Genomic DNA, 13,857 nt, shown 5'->3' on the forward strand with positions numbered 1-13,857 from the left:
ACTGAATCAGTAAATTAATTTAGGTATTTTTATTGCATAATCATGGCCAAATGATGAGCAGTTATTTCCTCTCCAATTATTTAAATGTTCCTCTATTCCATAAAGAGTATTTTGTAGTTTTAGTCATACAATTCCTGTGTGTTTCTTGGTAAGTAGATCCACTCATATTTTATATATTCTGTGGTAAAAATACTGAATTCTGTGCAAAAACAGTGGCTAAAATATCAAGAAGTATAAAAAGATATGATGGAGGGAAATACACAATTAAAGATCCTATCAGTCAATATGATTGGAATGAACTCAACCACAAAATGAAGGAGAGTAACAGAATGAATTAGAATGCATTACCCAATAATATGCTGCTTATTAGAAATACATTAGCAGCATAAAGATTCTCACACAGTTCAAGTGAGAGGATGGGCAGAGTTTATTATACTCCATGAAAATTTCTTTGAAGCAGTAGTAGCCATCATGATTTCAGACAAGGCAACAATAAAATAAACATGATTAAAAAGATGAGCAAGAAAACTACATTATGCTTAAAGACAACATGAATAATGAAGTAACATTAAAACTTTACACATATATACATACATATGCACTGAATGGTATGGCAACTAAATACTAGAAGGAAAAGTTAATCAAATTACAGGCGGAAATCACAAAACTAATACCTGGCTGTCTCAATATTCCCCTTTCAGACCTAGACAAATATAACAAAAAGTATGAAGTTAAAGCTCTTAATAAAAAATGTAGCTATCTTAGCTGCTCTGAACACAAAAATTAATCAGAGAGCTATCTCATCTACTCCTGATATTATTTCATTATTTATGCTGCCTTTAAGCATAATGTGTATTAGGTTCACTGTGTATTTCTCTCCATCATGTACTTTTATGCTTTTCCCTCCTTCTCTCCCAGCTACTCTTCACAAAGCCAAAACGGCTCCAACTGTACAGAATGTTGCCTCTAGATGACCTTCAGAATTCTGTATTACTACTACTCTTGAAATACAGAACAAGGTCCTCCCTTTAATATCTATGCTAGAGGACTTAAACATGTTATCCAAGAATTTATTTTTACACTTTAAGTGGTTATATAATTTTTCTATGAAGCATTATGTGATTAAGTTAGAACAAACATTAACAGAAACAAAACTAAACCTAAATTGTGAGTAAGCTTGCAAAGAACTTACTGTGTTAAGCAGTGTACCCAGTTGCAACCTTTCTTTACAAGCAGAATGGAAAGAATGGTACAGAGATAAGAGATGAGTAGTAGCAGCAGCTGTGGAAGGACTCCTAAAAGCCACTCTGGACTTAATGAACCAAGACAAAAACAACCAGAGGCATAAGGGCAATAAGAGAAATGAGAAACTGAGGCGAAAGGATAGAATTAAGGAGGGAGAACAAGTTGGCCCATCTGCATGCATCTTGGAACACAGGCCTTGGAATGAAGCTAGAATTTGTACACAATCTCTTCAAGGATCTGAACTAAGTTCCCCCAAAAGCCTATTCTTTCCCTAATTTCCCAATCCTGTACCTGTCCAATAAGAGACACTACAATATGCTTTGCATCCTTCTTTTATCTAAACATTTCCTGTATCCTCACTTATGCTTCCAACATAAAGAAATCAATGGTTGGACTAGAGACAAACAAAAACGTATTAGGATAGAGCCAACCCGGTGTCTCAACCTTAAGAATTTTCGTGAGGGCTCTGAATTACTGTGATAGTAAATAGTAAAATAGTAAATAGTAAATACTTTTTCATCAGATGTAAAATCCAAAAAGAAAGGAAACAAGGACCTTGATGTCTTTTATGCTATTGTATTGACCATAAGCTTAAAAAACAGACCCAAATTTGCTAATTGTAGTAAATGGGTGTGGCTGACTAGATCTCCAGCACCCCCAGGAAAGATTTCCCAAGAGAAAAGATCACAGCCTAAACAACCTTCTAGTGAGGAGACAGGAAAAGCATGGAAAGGATTCAGCTCTGTCCCTATCAAATAAAGAGGAGGGAGCAGAAAGGATTAGTTTTCCAGGGTATGTTCATTAAATTCTCCTTTATCCAGTTCAGTTGTGAAGTCTTGAGATTCCCATTCCCCGCATCTCCTCTTCTCCCAGTTTGTATATACTTTTGAGAAATAAATTCCATTTCTTTGCTCATTTCTTCAATAGTGCATTCCTTTCTCTCTCCCTTTTCTTTCCTTCCTTTAAACCAACAAAACAAACCCCTACCCAAGCCCTATATTTCTGAGCCTTGAAAACATCAGCACTCTGAAGGAGCAATTGTCCCTTCTTCCTCATCAGAATTTAAGCACTTCCACATTGTTTAGTGCCAGGGGTGGGGAACTTGTGGCCTTTTAAGTCCTTGGATGTGGCCTTCTGACTGAGTCCAAGTTTTACAGAACAAATGCTTTTATTAAGAGGATTTGTTCTGTGAAGTTTGCATTCTGTCAAAAGGCTGCAATTGAGGACCTAGAGGGCCACATGTAGCCCTGTGGCTGCATGTTTCCCACTCCTGGGTCCCTTCCAATTGCTAAAATGTAATTATCTTTTTAGGTTTCTCTTCCTTCAACTGCCTTGCATTTCAGTTTCTACTCAGTTCTGGTATTATCAGGAATGTTTTAAAGTCCTCTATTTTATTAAAAGTTTAATTTCCTCATAGAATTATACTCAAATTTTATAGGAGCAATTATTTTTGCCTTCATCGTTTGCCTTTTGGAATATCATATTGCAATTTTTTTTCTTTACTGTAGGTCCTACAAAATCTTGTGTGACCCCAACTGGTATGATACTTGAGCTATTTCTTTCTGACTACCTAAAGTTATTTTTTTCAAAGCTAGAAGCTGTAGATTTCTGAGTATTTTCAGTTTGGGGTTTCTTTCAGGTGACAAGTAGGTTGTATTTTCACTTTGCCCTCAGGTTCTAATACATGGAGCAGTTTTATGGTTAGCTAAAATAAAGCATTCAGGTTTTTTGTTTGGTCATGATTTTCAGGGAGTTAAATGATTTAAAAATTATCTCTTCTTAGCCTGTTTTCCAGGTCACTTGTATCTGTCAGGTATCAGCAGATGCCTGACATTTTCTTCTATTTGTTTCTAATCCTTTGACTCTGTTCAAGTATTTCTTGTCTCAAAGCATCCTTTAAGTTCTCTTTGTTCTATTTTATTTTTCAGAGAATCCACTTCAGTAAGTTTTCCACCTTCTGTTCCGAACTCTTTAATTCTCCTTTTGATTTTTCTTCTCGAACTCATTAAGAAAAATTTTATAACTTGTTTTTACATTGCCTAAATTTCCCAAAGTCCCTCTTCTTTCCCACTCCCACAGAACAGTCTTCATAATAATCTTTCAAAAAATAAAAGAGAAAAAAAATCAGCAAAACCAAAAATATTGAAAAAAAATCCAACAATGCATTGATATATTCTACCATCTCCCATCCTCCCCTGAAAAAGAATGAGGGGAAATATCTTCTCACATCACTTCTTTGGGGCCATGCTTGGGTTTTTTTGTAATTTTGCAACATTCATTTTCAATTGTTTATTATGGTTGTTCTTTCCAATTGTTGTAGTCATGGTATATGGCAAGGGTGGGGAGCCTGCGGCTTCAAGGTGCCACATGTAGCCCCTCTGACTGAATCCAAACTTCACAGAACTGGATTCAAAGGGCCACACTTGAGGACCCAGTATACTACATGGGACCTCGAGACTGCAGGTTCCTCACCCCTGGTGTATGGGGTGAGGGAGGGTGGGTCTGTTTTATTCTTCATTCTGTTTTAGTTCTTGTAAATCTTTTCATACATCTCTGAATTCACCATTTTTGTCATTTCTTACAGCACAGTTAATATTCCATTACGTTAACATAACACAATTTACTTAGCCGTCCCCCTTCCCAATCCATCTATACTTATACTTTTTTCCAGCGTTGCTATAAATATTTTGGTGAATATGGGGCCTTTCTTTTTATTTGATTTCATTGGGATATGTGCCTAATGGTGGAATCTCTGGGTTGGAGAGTATGGAAATTTACTTACCTTATGTGCATAATTCCAAACTGCTTTCCAGTAATAGTAGTACCAATTCATTCACAGCTCCACCAATTAACAATGCATTTAGTAGGCCTATCTTTCACAACCCCCCTCACACTGACTCTTCCTGTCTTTTATCATCTTTGCAAATCTGCTGTGAGGTAAAATCTAGGGATTATCATTTTTATTACTCTTATTATTAGTTATTTAAAGCCCTCACTTTATTCCCAATGACATGTTTTATCTCTTGTTCTAATTCTTTCAGCCACTTTTGTAGTTTTTGTAGCAAAGGAATTTTTTTCTCTAAGGCTTAGCTTACAATTGCTGTGCAGTTACCTTCTTCTTCTGGGTTATTATCTCTTGCATTTTTCTAACCCCACAGTATTTCTTCACTGTGTTTGAAATCTTGTTTATTCATATTTTCAGCCTCATCTCGGACTGGGATTTTGTTTTCAGGTCATCCGCCTCTGGCACTCTTAGGCCTTGTTTACTAGTTCTACCTCTATGGTCTATATGACACTGCTGCTGCTAACCTGGAAGGGGTGGCTCACGTACCCTCAATCTTATTCTAGCCTATATTCTTGAGGAAATTTTTCCCTTCTGTCATCCTCACCGACTGCCTATTGGACATTTCAAATTGGATGTCCTGGAGATATCTTAAAACTCAACACTGCCAAAACTGAACTCTTCCCTCACCCCAGTCCACCCCCTTTCCTATCTTCCATTTTACTGTACAGGATACTACCACCATCCAGCCACTGAAGATCATAATCCTTGTAGGCATCATCCTCAACATTTCATTTTCTCTCACCCCTTATATTCAATCAGCTGCCAATTCCTGTCATTTCTACCTTTGTAACATCTCTTCTCTAAGGTGCAAGCTTTCAACATATCACACCTGGACTATTCAAATAGCCTTCTGGATGGTCTACTACTTCAAGTCTCTCCCCACTCACTCTAGACCATCCCTCAACTCAGCTGTCAAAGTAATCTCCCTAAAGTGCAAATTTGACCATGTCACCCACCCACTAAATAAACTTCAATGGCTCCTTATCATCTAAAATCAAATATAAAAATCCCAGTTTAGCTTTTAAAACCTTTCACCACTGCTATAGCCTCTTCCCACTTTTTCAGTCTTCTTATACTTTACTTCCCTCTACATATTCTGTGATCCAATGACATCTCCTATTTCTCACTGAGAAATATTCTTCATTTCTTCTGATTCTTCATTTCATAACTCTGCCTTTTCATCACAGGCTGTCCCCATGCTTGGAATGCTCTTCTTTTTCATTTGGCTTTAACTTCAAATTTCAGGTCAATTCCCACTGTTCAAGAAGTTTTTGCCAGTTCCCCTCACAATGCTAGTCTTCCCTCTGAGATTACCTCCAATTTTCCCATATACATCTATATATCTTGTATATACATAGTAGTTCCAATGTCTTCATGAAAATGTGACCTCCTTGAGGGCAAGCACTGTTTTTGCCTTTATTTTTGTAACCCCAGTGCTCAGCATATTGGCATGTATTAAATGCTTGTTAACTTGATCAGCCTTCATCCTCTGCCTTAATTTCTGACTTCTGTCTCAAGCTCCTGGTAGACCACTGAGGGTTGATTTCAGCTGGTCTCTTTCCCCTCCTGGCATGCTTCTTAATAACAAATTGTTCCATCCCTACTGTGGCCCTAATAGTCACAAATGGAATGCTGGAAATCAGACTGGGCTCAGTTTTCTCTTCCCAGCCCTCCTGAAGTTGATGTGCAGACCCTATCCCTGCACAGTAACCTATTGGGACTAAGTCTGTCCCACTTCTGTAGTGACTTGCCAAGACTGCCTCCAAGTACCCTATTATTATTAGGGCCACACTGGCTTGAGATATCTCTTGTCCAAAGAACAGCCTGGCTTTCAGGATTGTGGGAGATCACCCTAACTTCCTTTTCTCCCCACTTCCATTAGCTTCTGGCCCACTTACGAAAGTTTGAGTTGGTTTCCTTGGCTTGATCACTCTTACAGGCAAGGTTCCTTCTATATTTGTCTGAGCTAGGATTGACTTTTCTGGTTTGACTTCTCTGCTAGTCTCTACTGTCACCTGGGTGTCTTTTTAAACAGTTGTGGATGGTGGTGAAGTTTATTTCTGTTTCTTTTTCAGATTTATCAATGGTATTTTAAAAAAATTAACTTTTATTGTTTTCAATTAACAAAAACCCACCTCTTACCTTCCCAATTCCCTCCCCAACTAAAAATGAGTAACAAAACCATTATAAGAAATATATATGGTCAAGCAAAACAAATTCCCACACTGGTCATGTGCAAAAAAACAAATGTATCATTGGTTTTTCTGGGGTCCTTTTCATATACTTGTTGGGGCTTCTGTGAGAGAACTGGACTTCTCTACAACCTTTCAGGTCACCATCCTAACTAGAAATCTATTTCTATACTTTAAGAAATGTAAATTCTAATTCTATTCCTAAAAAACACCTTCTTAATCAGCTTTTCAATTTCCAAATCTGCCATCTACTTCTGAATCATCTGTCTTCTTACTGTCAGAAATGATGTCTCCCTGTCCTCCTGTGGTCTTCTGGCCCAGAATTTCATAATCCTTCGCAATGCTTTCTAGATTGCTTTTAGCAATATTATCTTTTCTCAAGTTAACCATCAGAAATGGGTAGTAATCATCATCTTTGTCAAGTCCTGAAAAGTTCTCCATCAAGTTCAGGATATAGGACCCAGGAAGACAGTAGGCTTATTTCTATTATCAAGTCAACATATAGATACTTCAATATCTCTCAATAGGGAGTCACCAACCACCTCTACTCCTCTCTCCTTTTTCTGGCCCAAGAACCTGGATGCTTTTGCACTTCACAGCACCTGTGGATTAACATGATCATTCTTTGAAGGATAAACAGCAGCTGTTTCCTTCCCCTTAGAGAAGACCTTTTATATTTTTTACTTAGCTACAAATGTTCAATAGTCCTCTGTTTTAGGTTTTTCCACCTTTCAAACTCCTGAAATAGCTTAGGATTCTCTTCACATCCTTTGTCTTCCAGTTTTTTATGGGTCACTTGATTTTGACAACATCAAAAGTAGAGAAGCTTTCTTCAAGTCCTTTTTCTAGGAAAGAGATGAATTTGCACTTTGACAATAGATAACAATTATATATAGCAGAAAGACAAACACTGCAAAGTCTTTGCAGATCACTGTAGAATCTCTTACAGTTCTCCATATTTTCTGTAAGCAAGATTCCTACTTTGTTTTTCTGACAGCTCTTGCTAATAACTCTTACAGCTAATTATACTGGAGAATTTTTACCTCTTTATTAACACCTTTACAATAACACCCAACTCTCTCCTCCTTCAGAAGTCCTTCTTTCTTTCAGCTCCAATTTTCCTTAAATAGTGCCAAATTTCCTCTCCCCAAATTTAATCCTTGGCTTTATTCACAATTCCAAATTCCAGTAAATCCTTATCTTCAAAATTCCTCCTTCTACTTTAACTCAAGCCCTTATTCTTCTCATCCCACCCAATACTCTCCCATTGGAACCAGAAGTGGAGAGAGGTTCTGGATTCACCAAACTGAAGCCTACCAGTCTACACAAGAGAAAGGGAAAAGAATAGAAAAGAGCCTGGAGCACCCAATGCTCATAAACTGAACAAGAAGGAAAAGACAAGGGTGGAGTCTGTCAGTCACAGTATTGTTATTGAATGTTTATACTTATATACTTAATTATGTCTTTTCATCATAAGAGAGAGTTCAGTCTCAAGAAGGGGACAAGGAGTCATTATCATGTAAAGACAAAAGGCATCAATAAATCATTTTTAAAGGCACAGAGAAATTGTTATCTGCATGAATGGAGAGAGTACTTGCACCAATGAAATCCTTAATTTATCAAAGTATTTTTCACAATATACCTTTCCTTTTCTCTCTCTTGTTATCTATCTATAAATCTACAGATAGGGGCTGAGGGGGTGGCCATGGCAGCGCAGTGCTTGGGTTTGATGCGGCGGACTTTCTTGGCGATTGCCCTCTCGCTCCGGACCTCTTCTAGGCTGCTCTGTACAGCAGCAAAACAGAAAAATAATGGCCAGAACTTAGAAGATGACTCAAGTCAAAATGAACAGAAGACAGACAGTACCGTTACAGAGAAGACACTAACTGAAGAGAAGGTCAAATTAGAAGAACAGCTGAAAGAAACTTTGGAAAAGTACAAACGAGCCTTAGCAGATACAGAGAATTTACGGCGGCGGAACCAGAAATTGGTAGAAGAGGCAAAATTATATAGTATTCAAGGTTTTTGTAAAGATTTATTAGAAGTTGCTGACATTTTGGAAAAGGCAACAGCAAGTGTCCCAAAAGAGGAAATAAAGGAAGAAAACCCTCATTTGAAGAACTTATATGAGGGTCTTGTCATGATTGAAGTCCAGATTCAAAAAGTGTTCAAAAAGAATGGTTTGCTCAAACTAGATCCTGTTGGTACCAAATTTGATCCCTATGAACATGAAGCCTTGTTCCATACTCCAATAGAGGGGAAGGAGCCTGGCACCATTGCACTAGTAACCAAAGTTGGGTATAAGCTACATGGGCGAACCTTGAGACCTGCTTTGGCGGGTGTTGTTAAAGAACCGTAGCAGTCTAACTTTCTGATTCTTCCCCACACTCAAATGCCATACAGCTATTAAATGGATAGTTTTTCCTTCAAACACTCCACATTTCCCCACTCTTCATGGAAGGCCTAAAGTAACCAGTGGCTCAACAGAAAATTCACTCAGTCTTGAAATTGCATTATTTAATGAACTGAATAATTTGGAAAGTCTGCAAACTGATTTTAGTATTGCATATTTAAAGAACAGAGCCTCTGAGGCACTCCTGCACTTGTATAGTATCTCGAATAATGTTTTATCTGTTAATAACCCTGGCTACTTAAAAGGTATGTTCAGTGAATAAAATGTCTCCAGGAATTCTACAGTGTGACTGTCCAGACAGATTTATGGGTTCGTTTGTTGTTTTTTTACTTCTTTTATCATCCTGGAGTTTTGGGGCGGAGTTTTGTACTATGAAAAGGTTATGAGAAAAGCTCCTTGAAATTTATAAAAATGACTAGATGAAACCAACAGATATCCTCTCTGCAACAAATTTTATACTAATTTTTGAGAGAGAAATATGCTTCAGTTTCTTGTTTATATTGCTGTCTTGTTGCCAACAATTTTGGTGGGCTTCTAGCTTTTCCTTGGGATACGTTGGTTATGTATACAGTGCTCTTTATTCTGAACCGTTATGTGAACTTCAAAAAGAAGCTAAATATTACTTAAATATCTAAGTACCATATATGATCCAACTATCACTAATAATTTTCCTAAGTTTTGGATTTTATTTCAGACCTTTAGATGATAAACCATTTTTAGTAGTCCTTTTCATTTTTACAGCTATCATTTTGCCAGTTAGGCAACTTGATTTGGTCCTCAAAATCTGGAAAACTTTTCAGCCTTTTGGAGTGTTACATTTAAAAGTAGAAGTATGTTGAAATCAGTGTCTGAAATAATCTCCTGTATTTAACGTTACATTCCTTAGTAAGCTCTACTTTCCCAGAGTTTAGGAACCAAGTACTGGGTGTGCTTTTTAAAACATTGTTTCAATTTATTATTTAAAAGGATTAAAGCCCTAATTTGTACTAAAAAATAAATAAATAGATCTATAGATAAAAAGTGAAAGGACTGATTATTTCTCTCATATTAACAGCCGATTATTAAATTTGGGGAGACCAACTTTTTTCCCTGTCCTATTTCCTAGTCTGAAGCCCAATCTCTCAAGGATAAGGCTGATGGAAGATAGGATTAACATTCTACTCATTTCTGGGTATTGCTACTCCAACCAACTACATCAGACTAAGGTGAATTCCTGCCCAATGAGTTCCACTGAAGCAAGTTTGGGTAGAGGTAGATTGTTGGCCTAGATTGCCCAAGGCTAGGGATGGTCTGGGTGTAGAGATAGTCTCTTTGTCCAAGAGTGACAAAATGTCACTCCCTCAGCCTCTCATTGGAGTGAGCCTACTTCTCATTGTAATGTTCAAGCCTCTCATTGGAGTGAGCCCACTTCTCATTGTAATGTTCAATCTCTCATTAATTGTTAACCAATCAAAGTTGATTGCCAACTTCTAGAACACTAGAATACAGTATGTTGATAAGTCTTCCAAGAGCACATAAACTGTGAGCCCACGGCCATGAGCATTGGCTTTGGAGAGTGCCACTGGTCTCTTTTGCTAATAAAATGCTAGCATTATTAATAAAACTATTAATAATGCAGAAATTATGTTTCTTGAACTTTTTAAATGTTACAATATAGATATACATACACATGTAAATATATAATAGCTCTTTACCCCTTTCAAAGAGACTTAATTTTAGGTATTTGACCTATATTCATAAGCAACTAATAGCTGAAGCAACATGGTATAATACATAGCGTTTTCATTCAAGGGGTTTAGATCTAAATTACGGAGATGTGACTAATAGTTTTATATACAAATATGTTTTTAAAAATCTTCAGTAGCTCTATTCCCTACAGAATAAAATTCAAACTATTTGCTTAGCATTCAAGGTTCTACTCAATATAGTGAAACTCTTACTTTCTTAGCCTTCTCATAGTACTCTTCCCCACGATATCTGTTTTCTAGTCAAAATACTTTATTGTCCTTAGCCTGGAAAATCCTTCCTATCCCTAAACTATTATTCAATTTTTAAAAGCACACCTCAAATGCTATCTCATCCAATAAAGACTTTTTCATAGGGACTCAATTAAATTCAAACATTTCTTGAGAACCCATTATGTGCAAAACACAACAGTTCAAAGAGTTTACTACCATCAAAAGATGGATGGGGGTAGGGAATACAGTATGTTGATAAGTAAATAAAAGTCTTTTCACATAAGAAAAACCACTGATTGGTAGAGGAGATTGAGAAAAGCCTTGTGGAAGAGGGTGCACCACAGCTGTGCTTTGAAAGAAGCCAGTGATTTTACAAGGTGGAAACAGGAGGTAGTACACATTCCAGACAAAAAGGATTATCATAAGGCACAGAGCCAGCAGATAGAATGTCATGGACAGAGAACAGCTAACAGGCCAGTTTAAATGGAAAATAGTATGCATATAAAATACTAGAAAGGTAAGCAGGAAACAGTGTGGAGGGCTTTTAAATACCTGGTAAAGGATTATATATTTTTATCCCATAGATAACAGGGAGCCACTGAATACTTGAGCAGAGGAACAAACGATCACTTCAGTGTTTTAGAAATATCAATTTGGCAGCTATATGAAGGATAAATTTAAGAGAACTCAAGGGGCCTGTAAAGATCATTTATTTACTTCCCACTGAGGAAAATGAAGATCAGAGAATGAGATAAAAGATGTGAACAAATGTATTTTGAAAGAATAACAAGAAACAGTTCTCAAAAGAAACTTAAACATTTGAAAAACTTCTCTCAAAAATAAGAAAATGCAAGTCAAAAGAATTCTTTAAGATTTCATTTCAAAAACGATGATGAACCCAAGACACAAAATGAAAATTACATTTTTGGACACAGCCAGTGTGGGAATGTGTTTTGCATTAACTATTCATAGTTACAAGTGTTCTATTTTTTCTTTTTCCTAAATAGGGGGTGAGATAGAAGAGAAAGAAAATAAAATTCTTGTTGATGGAAAACAATTATTAAAAAAAAATCTTACCTCATACCCAGAAAAATTGGCAAAAGATAAGAAAAACAATAGAAACAGTCAATGTTGGAAGGGCTTCAGGGAAAAAAAAAAGCACATACTAATACACTGTTGGTGGAACTGAGATCTGGTATAATCATTTTGAAAAACAACTTGGAATTATTCTTAAAAAGGTGATTTAAGTGTCCATATTCTTTGAACCACAGATCTAGGCATATGGGCCAAAGAGGTCAATTGTGAAAAGAAAGATCCCATATACAATGAAATATTTATAGAAGCACTTTTTGTACCAGCAAAGAACTGGAAACAAGTAGATGCCCAATAATTGAGGAATGGCCAAACAAACTGTGGTACAAGTGTAACACAACATTACAGTAAGAAATTATGAAAATGATGAATGCAGAGAAGAATGAGATTATATAAACTGATATGAATCTACAACAATTTAAGTGAAAAGAACAACAAAACAATATAAACTGAATACTATGAAATTATAATGATCAAGCCCCTCTCTTTTAAAGAGGAAAAGTACTATGGCTGTGAAATACAGTACATATCAGACTTCTTAAGGGATGGTCCTGGGGGAAGGGATATATTGGGAAATGTAGCTGTTACAATAGAATTTTAGTATTTGCTTTCTCACTGCCATTTCCTTAAGACAGAAAGTCTCATAACTAGCTAGAGCTTGAAGAACTTAGTTGACACCAAACTTTAGTTCCAGGAACTAACCAGTTAGTGAGAATTTCTGACTCAACTAAATTACCTTTATTTACATAAGTTAAATATGTCAAGGAATTACTCTAGTGTTAGTGATTGGTCTGAAAATTCCAGCTTTATCCTGAGTTTTTGCTGATCAATTTATTATTTTATCTGATATAGATCTTCCCTTTCTTTGATTTTTGATCTGTAAATTTTTACCTGCCCCTTCTTACCCTCTGTAAAATCCAACTGTATCCATCCTGCCTATGTAACTAAGACCTATATAAGACTGTTGAAAATGGCTGCTTGGGGCCCACTGGTTTTTTGTATATCATGAGTCTATGCTGAGCATATAATAAACTGGTTATTAAAATGTTTCTGTGTGTTGATCAGTATTATTGGCAGCAGTACCTATCAATGAATCCTTGAACAATTTTTCCGTCACAGCTGATATAAAAAATATTAATAAAAAAAGAACTATATAGGTAAAAAAAAAAAAGTACTTTGAACATGATAATGCATTAGTTCCACTGAATAAGTTCATCTGCATAAACCCACAGAATCAGTTCATTTGCATAAACCACATTCCCTAACACAAACCAGGCATTTCAGGAAAACAAGCTGAATCCCCACAAATATATAAACAAAAGTAATTCAAGGCACTTATCTACTGGTGGTAGATCTGCTCAATTGTTTTCATTATTTAAAGATATTATTTAAGTTATATTTCACAATTCTATAAATAATACTTTTCTTTAAGTCTACAAAGAATTGGTTTTTTTTGCTTTTAGATAACACTGATTGCATATTCATGTGTATTTGTACACACGTACATGTACATACACATGTATGTACATATCTATTAATACACAAACACAGAGATGCTGTACCTGTGGAGGAACGAACCAAAAAAATTCCTTTGAAATGAGTACTCCAATGGGGCAGTTGGGAGCATAGTATCACTGGCCTTGGAGTCAAGAGGACCTGAGCTCAAATTTGACCTCAGACCCTTAGCTATGTGACCCTGGGTAAGTCACTTAACCCCAATTGCCTTGTCCCTACCCCCCCAAAATTTTTAAATATAAATAAAAATAAGTACCTCATTATCACTTGATAACAAATGAGGATGTAAAGAACTGGAAACAAAGTACGTAACCATAAACTAGTTGATTGCTGAATAAATTATGATATGAATGTAACAGAATATTATTGTGCCATAAGAAATAACAAAAGGGTTTCAGAAAAAAAATTAGAAGTTATATGAACAACTATAGAGTGAAACGAGCAGAAGTAGAACAATTCATACACTGTCTACAACATTATAAAAGACAACTTTGAAAGACTTAAGAATTCTGATTAATGAAAGGAATAATCACAACACCAGAAGACTGATGATGAAGTATACATCCCATCTCTTGATGGAGGGGTAAAGGAATAAAG

The 13,857-nt window shown here is 36.2% G+C and overlaps 1 protein-coding gene across 1 annotated transcript; it reads left to right on the forward strand.

Moving 5' to 3' along the window:
* The first annotated feature begins 7,987 nt into the window (after positions 1-7,987).
* Positions 7,988-8,641, forward strand: LOC118844555 (grpE protein homolog 1, mitochondrial-like). The gene has a single exon (XM_036752461.1). It carries the CDS (start codon positions 7,988-7,990, stop codon positions 8,639-8,641), a length of 654 nt encoding a protein of 217 aa, XP_036608356.1.
* The last annotated feature ends 5,216 nt before the right edge of the window (positions 8,642-13,857 follow it).

The sequence above is a fragment of the Trichosurus vulpecula genome, chromosome 3 (genome assembly GCF_011100635.1).
Source record: "Trichosurus vulpecula isolate mTriVul1 chromosome 3, mTriVul1.pri, whole genome shotgun sequence".
NCBI lineage: Eukaryota > Metazoa > Chordata > Mammalia > Diprotodontia > Phalangeridae > Trichosurus > Trichosurus vulpecula.